General features: G+C 54.2%; 1 protein-coding gene across 1 annotated transcript; it reads left to right on the top strand.

Moving 5' to 3' along the window:
• Positions 1-9,262: 9,262 nt before the first annotated feature.
• GNG8 (G protein subunit gamma 8) lies at positions 9,263-12,094 on the top strand. The gene is made up of 3 exons (XM_021668522.2): positions 9,263-9,655; positions 11,465-11,591; positions 11,843-12,094. Exons 2-3 carry the CDS (start codon positions 11,508-11,510, stop codon positions 11,969-11,971), a joined length of 213 nt encoding a protein of 70 aa, XP_021524197.1. The 5' UTR covers positions 9,263-9,655; positions 11,465-11,507; the 3' UTR covers positions 11,972-12,094.
• Positions 12,095-15,700: the final 3,606 nt, after the last annotated feature.

The following is a 15,700-nucleotide window of genomic DNA, read 5'->3' on the forward strand; positions in this document are numbered from 1 at the left end:
CTTCAGCCTTCTGAGTAGCTGGGACCACAGGTGCATGCCACCCTGTCCAGCTATTGTTAAACTTTTTATAGAGATGGGGTCTGCTTATGTTGCCCAGGCTGGTCTTGAATTCCTAGGCTCAAGCGATTCTCCTGCCTTGCCCTCCCAAAGTGTTAGGATTACAGATGTGAGCCACCATGTCTGGCCCATTTCATCTAACTTTGGTAACATATTTTCCTATCACTATATTATTGATAGCTGCATTTAAGACTCCATTATGGCTGGGCGAGGTGGCTCACATCTGTAATCCTAGCACTTTGGGAGGCTGAGTCAGGTGAATTACCTGAGGTCAGGAGTTTGAGACCAGCCTGGCCAACATGGCGAAACCCTCTCTCTACTAAAAATACAAAAATTAGCCAGGTGTGGTGGCATGTGCCTATAGTCCCAGCTACTTGGGAGGCTAAGGCAGGAGAATCAGTTGAACCTGGGAGGTGTAGGTTGCAGTGAGCAGAGATTACGCCACTGCACTCCAGGCTGGGCGACAGAGTGAGACTCCCATCTCAAAAAAAAAAAAAAAGAGGCCGGGCGCAGTGGCTCAAGCCTGTAATCCCAGCACTTTGGGAGGCCGAGGCGGGTGGATCACGAGATCAAGAGATCGAGACCATCCTGGTCAACATGGTGAAACCCCGTCTCTACTAATACAAAAAATTAGCTGGGCATGGTGGCGTGTGCCTGTAATCCCAGCTACTCAGGAGGCTGAGGCAGGAGAATTGCCTGAACCCAGGAGGCGGAGGTTGCGGTGAGCCGAGATCGTGCCATTGCACTCCAGCCTGGGTAACGAGCGAAACTCCGTCTCAGAAAAAAAAAAAAAAAAGACTCCATTATGGGAATTCTCATAATCTAACCCTATTGTCAGCTTTCCAGTTCTCTTGCTATTGTGAATCTTGCTACAGTAATGTCCTTGTATTTGCCTCTGTGCATATATGTGTGTATTTTTGTAGGATCCATTCCTAGAAATAGAGCTGCTTGGTCATTAATAGTATGCCCATTTAAGAACTTTTAGTGGACACCGCTACACTTCCTTCCATTAACACTGCCCCAGCTGACATTTCTAACAGCAGTTTTTGAGATGTCTGTTTTCTGCCCCTTTGCCAAATGGTAGATGCTATTGATCATTTTCATTTTGCAAATCTTATGGGGAAAAGACTGTGTTCTGTTTTAATTAGCATGTTTCCTCCCTTTTCCTTGAGGTAACACAAGTTTCGTATGCTTACTGGCTCTTGTATTTCCTCTTATGTGAATTGCCTTTTTACTCTTTTTCCCTCTCCCTTCCTCCCTTCTTTCCTTCCTTCTTCTTATTTTTTTTTTTTGAGACAGGGTCTTGATCTGCCACCCAGGCTGGAGTGCAGTGGTGTAGCTCACTGTAGCCTTGAACTCCTGGGCTTCAGCAATCCTCTCACCTCAGCCGTGCCCCCTCCCAGCAGCTGGGACTACAGGCATGCACCGCCACGCCTGGCTAATTTTTCAATTTTTTGTAGAGATGGACTCTTACTGTGTTGCCCAAGCTGGCCTTGAATTCTTGGCCTCAAGCAGTCCTTGCACCTTGGCCACCCAAAGTGTTAGGTGAGCCTGGGGGGCTTTCTGAATTTCCGGCGTGAACCACCGTGCTCGTCCTGTTTTTCTGTTGGGTATGTAAAATTATACTCAGTTCTTAGGTGGGTAAATGGAGGCTTAGAGAGGGACCACTGCTTGCCCCGGTGACACAGCAGGAGGGATCCAGGGCAAGGACCCAGCCCCCACCTGATTCCACAGTCAGAAGGATGTGTGTTTGTTGCTGCTTTTACCTTTGAGTCTACATGGGTAGATCTACCTCCCTTTGAGCTTGGAAAGAGCAGGGACCAGGCCTGCTGTGTTCACCTGTATCTTCAGTGCCCAGCCAGGCACTGGGGTTAGAGCGGGGACGAAACAGAAAGAAAGCCCCTGCCCTATAGAGCTGCTGTGGGGGTGGGGCAGGGTGAGGCATAGACCTAGGTTTCACTTAGAGTAATAATGAATAAAAGTTATTTTTAAAAGTTTTCCAGGAAAAGCTATTGCTAGGCAGGCCCTTGGGAACAGTGACTCCAACTTCATTCCATAAAAGGGGCAACTGAAGTCAGAACGGAGAAGAGACTTGTCTAGGGCTACATAGGTCACTTAGTGGCCAAAACGGTTGAAGCCAATATGGATGGGTATTTAAGGGTCTCCCTTTTAAGATTTTAGTGCTTACAAAAAGTAACAGCTGACACTTATTTGAGCACTTATGACTTGCCGGACTCTATTCTCACCACTTTACGCATATTGACCCGTTTAATCCTCTCCACCTGTATTAGTCTGTTTTCATGCTGCTGATAAAAGACTTACTTGAGACTGGGTAATTTATAAAGAAAAAGAGATTTAATAGCCTCACAGTTCCACGTGGCTCGGGAGGCCTCACAGTCATGGTGGAAGGCAAAAGGCACGTCTCACGTGGTGGCAGGCAAGAGAGAGTAAGAGGCAAGCAAAAGGGGAAACCCCTTATAAAACCATCAGATCTCCTGAGACTTACTACCACAAGTATGGGGGAAACTGCCCCATGATTCAGATATCTCCCGCCTGGTCCCTCTCACAACATGGGGGCATCACGGAGTTACAATTCAAGATGAGATTTGGGTGGGGACACAGCCGAACTGTACCACCAGCTCTCTTTGAGAAATGGAGGCACCAGGAGGTTAAGTAACTTACTTGGGCTGGGCTCAGTGGTGCTTGCCTGGGATCTCAGTACTTTGGGAAGCTGAGGTGGGAACATCGCTTGAGGCCAGGAGGTTGAGAGCAGCCTGGAAAACATAGGGAGATCTCGTCTCTAGTAAACAAACAAAAAATAGCTGGGTGTGGTGGTGTAGACTGGTAGTCCCTGCTACTTGGGAGGCTGAGGCAGGAGGATTGCTTGAGCCTGGGAAATTCAGGCTGCAGTGAGCCATGCTTCTTCCACTGCACTCCAGCCTTGATGACAGAGTGAGACCCTGTCTCATAAAACAATCATGCAAACAAACAGGCCGGGCATGGCGGCTCACGCCTGTAATCCCAACACTTTGGGAGGCCGAGGCGGGTGGCTCACTTGAGGCCAGGAGTTCAAGGCCACCCTGGCCAACATGGTGAAACCCCGTCTCTACTAAAAATACAAAAAATAGCTGTTCTCAGTGGCTCATGCTTGTAATCCCAGATGCTTGGGAGGCTGAGGCAGAAGAATCGCTTGAACCTGGGAGGCGGAGGTTTCAGTGAGCCAAAAGGGCACCATTGCACTCCAGCCTGGGCAACAGAGCGAGACTCCATCTCAAAAAAAAAAAAGATTTTAGTATATTCACAGAGTTGTGCAAATATCACCACAATGAACTCTAAAACATTTCCATCACCACCTAAGGAAACCCTGCACCACAGCTGTCATCCTCCAACCTTCCCAGTGCCTGGCAACCAATAATCTATTTTTGCCTTCTGTAGATTTGCTAATTCTGGACATATCATATAAATGGAATCATAGAATACATGGCCTTTAGTGACTGGCTTCTTTCACTTAGCTTATGTTGGAGCGTAGTGATGCAATCATGGCTCCCTGCAGTCTCTAACTCCTGAGTTCAGGTGATCCTCCCAGCTCAGCCTCCTGGGAAGCTGAGATTACAGGTACATGCTACCATGCCTGGCTAATTTTTCGATATTTTTTGCAAAGACAGGGTCTTGCCATGTTACCTAGGTTGGTTTCAAGCTTCGGGCTTAAGCAACTTGCCCGCCTCGGCCTCCCAAAGTGCTGGGGTTACAGGCGTGAGCCACTGCACCTGGCCAGCATGCTATTTTCAACTTCCATCCACGTGGCAGGTATTAGTACTTCATTTCCTTTTATTGACAAATGATTGATAGATAGTCCATTGTCTGGAGAGACCACATTTCGTTCGTCCATTCATCAGTTGACGGACATGTGTGTTTCCACTTTGGGCCATTATGAATATTGCCTCCGTGAACATTTCTGTATATGATTTTGTATGTTTTCACTGCTCTTAGGTATACACCTAGGAATGGAATTGCTGAGTCATGTGGTAACTCTATGTTTAACCTTTTGAGGAACTGCCAGGTTTTAGTTTTGTTTTGTTTTTGAGACAAAGTCTCATGCTGTCACCCAGGCTGGAGTGCAGTGGCGCGATCTCGGCTCACTGCAACATTCGCCTCCCAGGTTCAAGCGATTCTCCTTCCTCAGCTCCCAGGTAGCTAGGATTACAGGTGTGCGCCATCACGCTTGGCTAATTTTTGTATTTTTAGTGGAGACGGGGTTTCACTATGTTGCCCAGGTTACTCTTGAACTCCTGACCTCAAGTGATCCATCTGCCTCAGCCTCTCCAAGTGCTGGGATTACAGCTGTAAGCCATCGAGCCTGGCCTGCCAGGTTGTTTTCTAAAGTGACTGCACCATTTTGCATTCCCACCAGCATATGAGGGTTCAGATTGTTCCACATACTCACTTGCTATTATATGGGGATAGTTTGAAACAGGGTCCTTAGCCGGGCGCAGTGGCTCATGCCTGTAATCCCAGCACTTTGGGAGGCTGAGATGGGTGGATCACGAGGTCAAGAGATCGAGACCATCCTGGTCAACATGGTGAAACCCCGTCTCTACTAAAAATACAAAAAATTAGCTGGGCATGGTGGCACGTGCCTGTAATCCCAGCTACTCAGGAGGCTGAGGCAGGAGAATCGCCTGAACCCGGGAGACGGAGGTTGCGGTGAGCCGAGATCGCGCCATTGCACTCCAGCCTGGGTAACAAGAGTGAAACTCCGTCTCAAAAAAAAAAAAAAAAGAAAAGAAACAGTGTCCTTTTGGCTGCTCTGTGGGAAACAGGCTGAGGGGGACAGGTAGAAGGTCGGAGGTCAATGCAGAGGTCATTGTAATAGTTCAAGCAGGAGGGAACGGTGTCTGGACCCAAGTGGGGACAGCAGAGGAAGTGAGAGGGACTGGATTCTGGAGTTGCTTTGAAGATAGAGCCAATAGGATGTCCTGCTAGGTCACTTGTGGAGTGTGAGAGAAGGAGGGGAGTCACAGGCCGGGTGTGGTGGCTCACACCTGTAATCCCAGAACTTTGGGAGACAAGGCAGGCAGACTGCTTGAGCCAGGAGTTCAAGACCAGCCTGAGCAACATAGCGCGAGACTGTCTCTACAAAAAATAAAAAGGCTGGGCACGGTGGCTCACACCTGCAATCCAGCACTACAGGAGGCCGAGGAAGGTGGATCACTTGAGGTCAGAGTTTAAGACCAGCCTGGCCATCATGGTGAAATCCCATCTCTACTAAAAATACAAAAAAATCTAGCCCAGTTTGGTGGCGCATGTCTGTAATCCCAGCTACTCAGGAGACTAAGGCACAAGAATGGCTTGAGACTGGGAGGCCGAGGTTGCAGTGAGCCGGGACTGGGCCACTGTATTCCAGCATGGATGACAGTGAGACTCTGTCTCAAAAAAAAAAAAAAAAAAAAAAGTTAGCTGTTTGTGGTTGTGCATGCCTGTAGTCCCAGTTACTGGGGAGGCTGAGGCAGGAGAATCACTTGAGCCCAGGAGTTCCAGGCTGCAGTGAACTATGATTGCACCACTGCAGTTCAGTCCCGACAGGCAAGACGCTGTTTCAAAACAACAAAAACTCAGATTTACCGTCACTTGAGAAGGGTAAGCCCGAAGTAAGAGCGAATTTGGTCGATGGAATCAGCTCAGTGTTGGATGCGTTGAGTTTGAGACCCACTAAACACCCAGGCGATTGGGTATTTGATCCTGGAATTCACTCTTACCGTTTTTTGGTGATTTCTTGAATAATTAAAGTCAGAACGGAATCCGAATCCAGGGCCTCAGTTTCCTCCTCCAAAAAATGGGGATTATAATACCGTCAAGCGCTAGGTTGTCATGAGGCTGGGGGCACAGGGCAGGAACTGAGGTCATCTGCCGCGGTCTGCGGCTCGGGAGAGGAACGGAGCTCGGGAGAGGAACGGAGGCTGCGCTCTCAGCAGGCAGAGTCCGTCTGTCCGTCTGCCCCTTCCCCCAGCTTCTGGCCGCGGTGGAGGAGCGGGAGGGAAGATTGGGTCGTTACCCTGTCTTCCCCAGCTCTGAGCTGGGTTTCCTCCTCGGGGTCTGCCTAGGCCAGACAGCTGATAGAAACCAGCTGCGCCAGGCACGGAGGCTCGGCGCACGCCCAGGCCCCTCCTCGGCGCCGGCGGACCCCGATGGGGGGCGGGGAACGCCTTGGCTCCCCTCCCCTCTTCCGCAGCCGGGCCTGGGGCCCTGGCACGTCCGGCGCGCCTGATGCTTTCCAGATGTGGGCTCGGTTTTTCTCCTCTATCTGGCCCCGTTGCGCCCGCAAGGGGAGGGGGGAGGGGAGCTAGGATCCGAGACGCAAATCTCTACCAGGGACTCGGGTCAGGGTCCCCTCCCCGCCCGTCTCCCTTCCCTAATTTCGGTGAAAACCGAATTAAGGTGGGCTGACTGCGGTAGAGGCGCTCCTCCCCCACCTCCACGTCTTCCCAGAGCTCCCGCCTTCTCCAGGTCCAGAAAGAACCCAAGCCCCGCCCATCGGGACACTCCCCCACCGGGACACGCCCCATCTACACCCAGGGACACGCCCCTTAAATCCCCGCCCCCGAACCCCGCCCGTTCGGTCGTGCCTCTGCCGGCCCCGCCTCCGCCGTCGGGTCCCTACTGGAAGGCGCCCTCTGTGCATCTCTTTGTCTCTCTGGCCGCCTCTGCCTCCGTCTCTGTGTGTCTGTGTCTTCGTCTCTGTGTCTGACTCTGCATTTCGGCTTGGGTGTCTCTCTCCTACCCGCGTCTCTCTGTGTCCTGTCTGTCTCTGCCTCTCGTGTCCCTGTCTCTGCAGCGCCCTCCCCGTCTCTGTCTCTCTGGGTCCCTAGCTCTCTCCCTCTCTAAATCTGTCCCTACAGCTACCGGCGTGTCTCTGACTCTCCCTGCATGGCTCTCCCACGTCTGTGAATTTCTCTGCGTCCATTTTCCGTCCTCTCCTTCCAGTCCCTGACTCCCACCCGTGCCTCCTCTGGTCCCGAGTCTCCCCTTCATCTCGTGCCGAGCCCTCCTCCCTGTGGCCACCTCCTCCGGAGACCTCACGGGCCCGGTGGGCGGCTGGGCGTGCTGCGCGCGCCCTCGTGTGGCCGGTGGGGCTGCATGTGAGCGCCAGAAGGGGAGCGCTGGGGAGCGAGGGACGCTGGTGTTCGCGGTGACACCGGGAAATGGCGTGTGACACCGGGAGACTGTGTGAGTGTGTCCTGACGTGAGATGGTGTGTGACACCGGGAGATGGCATGTGACACGGGAAGACCATGAGTGTGCACTGCCGGGAGATGGCGTGTGACATCTGGAGAGTGTGTGAGTGTGCACTGCCATGAGATGGTGTGTGACTCCGGGAGATCTGTGAGTGTGCACTGCCGGGAGATGGTGTGTGACTCCAGGAGATCTGTGAGTGTGCACTGCCGGGAGATGGTGTGTGACTCCAGGAGATCTGTGAGTGTGCACTGCCGGGAGATGGTGTGTGACTCCAGGAGATCTGTGAGTGTGCATTGCTGGGAGATGGTGTGCGATGCCAGGACCAGGACACTGTATGAGTGTGTACTGCTGGGAGATGGTGTGTGACATCTGGAGAGTGTGTGTGTGCACTACTGTGAGATGGTGTGCAATGCCAGGATCAGGACACCCTCAGTGTGTACTGCCATGATGGTGTACTGAGATGGTGTGTGATGTTGGGAGTCTGTGTGTGACTGATATTGTGACATTATGTACAATAAGGAGAGGCTGAGTGGGACTGCACATGTCAGAGATGACATGTTGCTGGCTGTTTGTGACACCGTGAGATGACTGGTGATGCTGAGAGATGGTGGGTGACTGTGTGTGCGGATGAGAGGTTGTGTGTGATAGGGTGTGGGAGAGACACTCTTTGGGGCTCTGTATGTGACACTGAGAGACCATCTGTGGGAGTGAGACATTGGTGTGTGTGACGGTGAGCATACGGTGCTGTGTGTCACACAAGCAGACTGTGTGAGAGAGAGCGAGACTGACAACCGGTGTATACTGAGAGGTGGTGTGGGCAGTGTCATGAGAGGCTCACGGGGGGCCTGGGACAGACTGAGTGTGTCAGACAGTTTGTGTTGGCCACACTGTGTATGGCTTGTGGAAAAGTGCATGATTTGGGCACAGTGCTCTAATCCCAGCACTTTGGGAGGCTGAGGCAGGAGGATCCCTTGAGGCCAGGAGTTTGAGACCAGCCTGGGCAACATAGGGAGACCCTCGTCTCTTCCAAAATAAAATTAAAAGAAATGAGCCAGGTGTGGTTATGCACGTCTGTGGTCCCAGCTGCTGGGCAGCTCAGGTGGGAGGACTGCTTGAGCCTGGGAGGTGGAGGCTGCAGTGAGCTATGCACTCCACCCTGGGTGACAGAGAGAGAACCTGTCTTGAAAAACAACAACAAAACCCAAAACTGTGTGACCACGTGTGACACTGAGCTCGTGAGAGATGGCAGTGTTGTGACAGCGAGTATAAGCATGTGCAGCTGTGCAGGCCATTCAGAATCGAGAGTGTGAGGGAGGCCATGTGTGTAGAAGGCAAGAAGTTATGGACAGGCGGGAGTGAGTGTGTGAAACGCTGCGAGATTGTGTGGGACTCTGCGAGACACTGAGCCATCGTGGGTAGCCAGGTATGACGCCAGGAGATGGGGCGCGTGCATGTGTGTGACAGGGACAGACTGTGTGTGGAGGGAATGTGTCAGATGCGAGTGACATCAGGAGACTGTGAGAATGTGACCTTCCGTGGGTGTCACTGAACAGGCGGCTGTGTGTTACTACGAAATACTATAAAATAGTGCGTACTTGACAGGTCGCATGGGTAATTACATGCCACCGTGAGACACAGACAATGTGAGACTGGGACAGGGTGTGAGACTGAGGGAGAAGTTTAAATGGCATACAAGGCCGAGTGCAGTGGCTCATGCCTGTAATCCCAGCATGTTGGGAGGCAGAGGCAGGTGGATCACCTGAGGTCAGGAGTTCGAGACCAGCCTGGTCAACATGGTGAAACCCTATTTTCAGTCTCTACTAAAAATACAAAAATTAGCCAGGTGTGGTGGCGTGTGCCTGTAGTTCCAGCTACTCAGGAGGCTGAGGCAGGAGAATCGTTTGAACTCGGGAGGTGGAGGTTGCAGTTAGCCGAGATCCTGCCACTCCAGCCTGGGCAACAGAGCGAGACTCCGTCTCAAAAAAAAAAGAAAGGGGGGGGCATGCAAATGTGTGTGACATTTGGAGATATTATATGTGACACTGTGACAAACTGCTGGCACGTTTGATGTTCTGAGATGGTTTATCTGATTGTGCAGCCCTGGGGTCACCATTGTTGGTGGCTGTGTGTGGCATTTGGGGCAACCGCATGAGGTTGTGTTGAGCAAGGTGATTTGTGAAGCTGGGTGGTGCTACCGCGTGACAGAGCAAGATAGTGTGTGTCTGTGTGAGGGACAGTGAGCAGGAGGCTGGTGGGGTGACACTGAGGTGGCGAGTGTGGCTGAGTGAGAGGCTCTGTGGGACATGCTGGGGAGGTTTGTGTGACTGTGGATCAAATGCAGCGAGGCCCGGGGCCCGTCTTTTCTGGTGAGTGTGGGAGAGGCACAGAGAGTCACAGAGGACAGCAGCGGCAGAGACACAGGGAAAGGGACAAAGATAGGACCGCCAGACAGGAGAGTAGGCCCAGAGAGGCAGCCCCAAGGCGGGCGGGGGACAGTGGCAGCGGGAACGGTGGCTGCGGGAGGAGGCGGGTCCATAGGGGCTGCACCACAGGGGAGGGGGTGGGACAGGCTGGAGGGACCCAGACGCTGCTTCTCAGCCTCGGTCACCGCCGCCAGCTGGCCCTGAGCAGCAACAGGTAGGAAGCTCTGGTCCTGGCTCCACAGCTGGTCCCTTTGCCTGCTCCATGCCCACCATCTTTCGCCTAGGAATAAATGAATGAATGAATGAATGAGTGAATGAATGGCCTTATTCTTCTGCATCTCCATCAGTCTGTCTCTTGCTTTGTTCCTCTCTCCCAGGTCCTGGATCCATCTCTCCCCAACCCTCCATCTCCTTCTCTGTCCTGTCCCTTCTGTCCTTTATCCCTCTATCTCCTCGTCTCTGTCCCTTTATCCTCTTGGTATCTCTCTGCTCCTTCCTCCATCCCTACTTCCTCCATCTCCCCTTCTCTCTCCTTTCCCTCTCCCTCCATCTCCCCATCCTCTCCCACCCCACACCCCCTCCCTCCATCTCCCCATCCTCTCCCAGCCTACACCCCCTCTCTCCATCTCCCCATCCTCTCCCACCCCACACCCCCTCCCTCCATCTCCCCATCCTCTCCCAGCCTACACCCCCCTCTCCATCTCTCCATCCTCTCCCACCCCACACCACCTCCCTCCATCTCCCCATCCTCTCCCACCCCACAGCCCTCCCTCCATCTCCCCATTCTCTCCCACCCCACATCCCCTGCCTCCATCTCCCCATCCTCTCCCACCCCACACCTCCTCCCTCCATCTCCCCATCCTCTCCCACCCCACACCACCTCCCTCCATCTCCCCATCCTCTCCCACCCCACACCTCCTCCCTCCATCTCCCCATGCTCTCCCACCCCACAGCCCTCCCTCCATCTCCCCTGCTCTGTCCCCTGTCCCTTTGTCCCCTCAGTGCCAGTCGCCTTGTACCCCCCTGTTCCTTGCTCCCCCCTCCATTTGTCCTTCTCTTTATTTTCTCCCATCACCTCATCCGTCCCCCAGCCTCTCCCTCTCAGTATCCCTCGTCTCTTCATTTTTCCCGTGCCTCAGTCTCTCCCTCATCACTTTGTCCCTGCCTCTGCGCCCCCCCTTGTCCGTCTGTCCATCTGATCGGCCTCTCCTCGGGTGCCATGGTTGGGCTCCCCCAGCCCTCTCCCTTGGCTGCTAATGAGCAGAGAAGCCTTTGAGGTGGCCAGGGCTGGGTGGGGGGGCTCCCTGAGGGGGGCGGAGGGGGCAGCTGCTGCCAAGGCCCTAATGAGGCCCCCTCTGTGCCCCTCCTGCCGTGATCTTAATTCCCGGTTCTCCCTGGAGCCACCGCTAATTGGCCTGGGGAGGGGCCCCCTCCTGGCTCCCACTCTGCCCCCAGGGGGTGAGGACACCTGGATCCTGATCCAGCACCTGTGGCCCTGTGCTGTCTCAGTCTCCCATCTGTGCGCCCCTCCTTCCCTCCCTCCCCCTCCCTGCTCTCGCCCCACCTGCCTTAGGTACCTCCATCTGTGAACCCCTCCTCCGCTCCTCTTGTTCCTGTCCTCTTCATCTGTCCCTCCCTCCACCTGCCTCTGGCCTTCCCATTCACGCGCCCTTCCACCCTCGCACCTGTTACCAGGGCCCGCCCCCTCGCCCCCACCTCGGGACCCAGACGTGTCCTAACCTGCCCCCACAGCCCCCACTCCCGCGCGGCTTTTAACCCCTTCTCCGCCGCAACCATGTCCAACAACATGGCCAAGATTGCCGAGGCCCGCAAGACGGTGGAACAGCTGAAGCTGGAGGTGAACATCGACCGCATGAAGGTGCCGAGTCGGGGTGGGGGATACGGCAGGGGTTCTGGGCCTGGGGTCTGCTCGGGGTTGGGTCGGCCCGGAGCCACAGTGCAAGGATGCCTCTTGCAGCGGGGCTGGGCAAGGTGGGGGGCCTGGGCGAGGGAGGGGCCTGTATAGGGGCGGGGCAGGGCGGGAGGAGGTGCCAGGGCAAGGGGCGGGGCCTAAAGGGCGGCCCCGGGGAGCCGGGCGGGGAGTGGACATCTCCACCCGGGTGCTCGCAGGTGTCGCAGGCAGCGGCCGAACTCCTGGCTTTCTGCGAGACGCACGCAAAAGACGACCCGCTGGTGACGCCAGTACCTGCGGCAGAAAACCCCTTTCGCGACAAGCGCCTCTTTTGTGTTCTGCTCTGAGCCCTCCGGACAGCTTACCCTCCCCTGCCAAAGTATGGATCTAATAAACTTGGTCACTGTGGTGGTGCCTGTGCTTTCGGGGAAACTGAGGCACACACAGAGCTTGGGGCCACCGTCGGGGAAGCTGTGTCCGTTCTCATTCCTTCCGAGTGTGTGTGTTGGGGATGGGGGTGGATGTGGAGGGAGTACGACTCCACTAAAGCCTCAGAGGAGATGCGTATTCCGTGCTGTCTCCACGATCGATCCTGAACTTAATGGTCCCGACAGCCCCAGAAAACGGCAGATTACTTCTATGATACCCATGAGGAAACTGAGCCAAAGGAAGTCCCTTATCCAAAGTCACAAAGCTAGGAGGTAACAGGGCGTGGATAGGGTCCTTCACTGCTTCCGGAACCCCTCTGCTGGCCTCTCTTCTCTCCTCCCCTGTGGGTTGGACATTCTTAGGGTTCCAGTCCCCCTCCTACACTTCTCACCCCTGAACCACTCCTTCTTTCACACCTGGTTCCCCTCTACCACAGGCTCACTTCTGTCCTAAAGCACTACACTTTTTTCTCTGCTCATGTGTTCATTCATTTATTCTTCCAAACACTCCGAGTACGTACTCTCTGACCGGCCCTGTGTCGGGCAATGCTAGGGACATGGCTGTGACCAAGACAACCCTGCCCTCTTGGGGCTGAGTCCAGGGGGAGCGAAAGGCCTGTCCCCAGATGGTGAAAACCCAGAGTGGGCAGCGCTGGGTGAGGGAGTGCAGAGGGAACGCCTGACTCAGCTTGGAGGTAAGGGAGGGCTTCCTGGAGGAGGCAACATCTGAGCTGGAACATCGTGATAATAAAACTTGGTGACCCAGAGAAGAGAGAAACATGGCTAGAGCATATGTGTGTGTGTGTGTGTGTGTGTGTATATAATTATTATTTTTTGAGATGGGGTCTTGCTCTGTCACCAAGCTGGAGTGCAGTGGCGCGATCTTGACTCACTGCAACCTCTGCCTCCCGGGTTCAAGCGATTCTCCTGCCTCAGCCTCCTGAGTAGCTGGGACTACAGGCGCGCACCACCATGCCCAGCTAATTCTTTTTGTATTTTTAGTAGAGACCGGTTTTACCATGTTGGCCAGGATGATCCTGATCTCTTGACTCGCCTGTCTCAGGCTCCTAATGTGCTGGGATTACAGGCGAGCCACTGCCCCTAGCGACTTGCAGTTATATTTGTATGGCTTTACATGATTTTCTTTTTCTTTTGGAGACGGAGTCTCTCTCTGTCGCCAGGCTGGAGTGCAAGTGGCACAATCTCAGCTCACTGCAACCTCTGCCTTCCAGGTTCAAGCGATTCTCCTGCCTCAGGCTCCTGAGTAGCTGGGACTACAGGTGCCTGCCAACACGCTCGACTAATTTTTGTATTTTTAGTAGGGACGGGGTTTCACCATGTTGGCCAGGATAGTCTCTAACTCTTGATCTCATGGTCTGCCTGTCTCAGCCTCCCAAAGTGCTGGGATTACAAGCATGAGCCACTGTGCCCAGCTGGCTTTACATGATGTTTAAAGATGTTCTTGGCCAGGCGCGGTGGCTCACACCTGTAACCCCAGCACTTTGGGAGGCCGAGGCTGGCGGATCATGAGGTCAAGAGATCGAGACCATCCTGGCAAACATGGTGAAAACCCATCTCTACTAAAAATATAAAACATTAGCCAGGCATTGTGGTGCACCCCTGTAGTCCCAGCTACTTGGGAGGCTGAGGCAGAATTGCTTGAACCTGGGAGGCGGAAGTTGCAGTGAGCTGAGATCACATCACTGCCCTCCAGCCTGGTGACAGAGCCAGACTCCATCTAAAAAAAATAAAAAAGATGTTATTGACTTGGCTGCCAAATTGTAAAACAGGGATGTTTCACATGGCAGTCCGTATTTCTCTGGAATTGCAAAGTCTTCTCTGGAATTGTAAGGTCTGGTGACTCACAGGCTGTAAGACAGGACCTGGAGCTTCCAGCTCACCAAAGTCCACACCATGCCCGATTGTCTCCTAGTCAAAGAAGCTGGGGGCCAGTTGCCATTTAACCTGAGCCCTAGGTTGGGGGCTTCTTCCAGAGAAATGAAAAATGAAATGACTGGGTGCAGTGGCTCACACCTATAATCCCAGCACTTTGGGAGGCCGAGGTGGGCAAATTACTTGAGGTCAGGAGTTCAAGACTAGCCTGGCCAACATCGTGAAACTTCGTCTCTACTAAGAATAATTGGCCAGGCGTGGTGCATGCACCTGTAATCCCAGCTACTCGGGAGGCTGAGGCAGGAGAATCACTTGAGCCTGGGAGGTAGAGGTTGCAATGAGCCGAGATCACACCACTGCACTCCAGCCTGGGCGATAGAGTAAGGCTCCATTTAAAAAAAAAGAAAAAAAGAAAAATGTTCTGTGCCTCCAGTGAAAATGGGGAGAATGCAGGCTGGGGAAGCTGTGGCTTTGGCCAGTTACTTTATCTGGTTGGCTCAAGGGCTTGAGAGTCACTCCCTCTCCTCTCCCTCATCTCCTCTTCCCTTGTCTAATACTCAGGGTCCCCAGCTTGGGGCTGGTGGAGGCTGGACCCTGGGTCTGGCTGGAGGTGGCTTCCTGGGCCTCCCCTCCACAGGGGGAATGTGCACAAGTCTGCTCCATTATTGACATCGGATTAGGGTCCCCTGGGCCCCTACTCTAAGCTTCCTGTAGGATCCAGGCAGGAGCATCTGTAATTATATCTCCCTCCTGCCTCCCACCTCTGAGCCCACTTGGCTCCGGCCTGGTTGCATCATGTCTGTGGGAGCCCCTCGGGAGACGGGGGACAGGGAGTGAGCCAGGGATGAGCTAGGGTGTGGAGGAGGAGGGAGGAGAGAAGCTGAGCGGGAAGGAGTTGGAAGGATTCTGGAATTCACAGATTCTACATCCTTACAGCTCAGAACCTGAACTACAAGGAATCTAGGATCACAGGACCTCTGAACAGCTGGAAGTCCAGCGTCTTTCAAGCCATGGGCCAAGATCCTGGGGTCCTGCGCCCTGGGACTCCAGAGCTCAGCATCTCAGAAGTGTAAGGAGTTTTTGAGCCTAGGCTGTTGGGAGCTAGATCCTTCCAGCCCTGGAATCTCGGAGCTGTCTAGTGCAAACCCTTTCTCCTTCACATCTCTAGTCTCGGGGGACAGCAACTATGGAGATGTAAGCAGCTGAATGGGCCCTGGGTTGGGGGACGGGAGGGCTGGCAGGATTGGGGCACAGAGCGGATCAGCAGGAGGCATCTTTCTGGAGGAAGAGGGAGGATGGGGAACAGAGGCTGGGGGGAAAGGAGAAGCCAGAAGTCACAATCCAGGAAGGACAGGGCGGGTCCCCGTGTGCCCAGCCTTCATGAGAACAGATCCGGATAATCTTATTAGCCTTACCGTCTGATAGCAGCACCAGCTTCTGGTCGCCAGCTGCTGTTTCCTGCCACCCCGGGGTGAAGTCAGCTCTGGGGCCAGGCCCAGGCTGGGGTCAGAAACAGGCCAAGAGGTAGAGCTAGCCACAGGGCGAGGCGCTTGTTCCTCTAGAACCCGAGGGCTCTCAGCTGCCCTGTTCCAGGCTGTCTTCCGTCTGCACCCACATCGCACACTGCACCCCAACCCAGCTGCTCAGAGTGGGGCTTGGCCTGGCTGAAGGGGTAGGGCAGGGGAGGGGAGGCCTAGAGCCAGCATGAGCTGCAATCTTGGCCACCACTACCTAGGGGGAACAGTTCAAACGAGT

Source organism: Aotus nancymaae, unplaced genomic scaffold (genome assembly GCF_030222135.1).
Source record: "Aotus nancymaae isolate 86718 unplaced genomic scaffold, 86718_ANA_hifiasm-v0.15.2.pri h1tg000028l, whole genome shotgun sequence".
Taxonomy (NCBI): domain Eukaryota; kingdom Metazoa; phylum Chordata; class Mammalia; order Primates; family Aotidae; genus Aotus; species Aotus nancymaae.

Coding starts and splice junctions, on each gene's coding strand:
- GNG8 (XM_021668522.2), top strand. CDS start 11,508: ATGTCCAACAACATGGCCAAGATTGCCGAGGCCCGCAAGACGGTGGAA. Junction 11,592..11,842: donor TGAACATCGACCGCATGAAG/GTGCCGAGTCGG, acceptor GGGTGCTCGCAG/GTGTCGCAGGCAGCGGCCGA.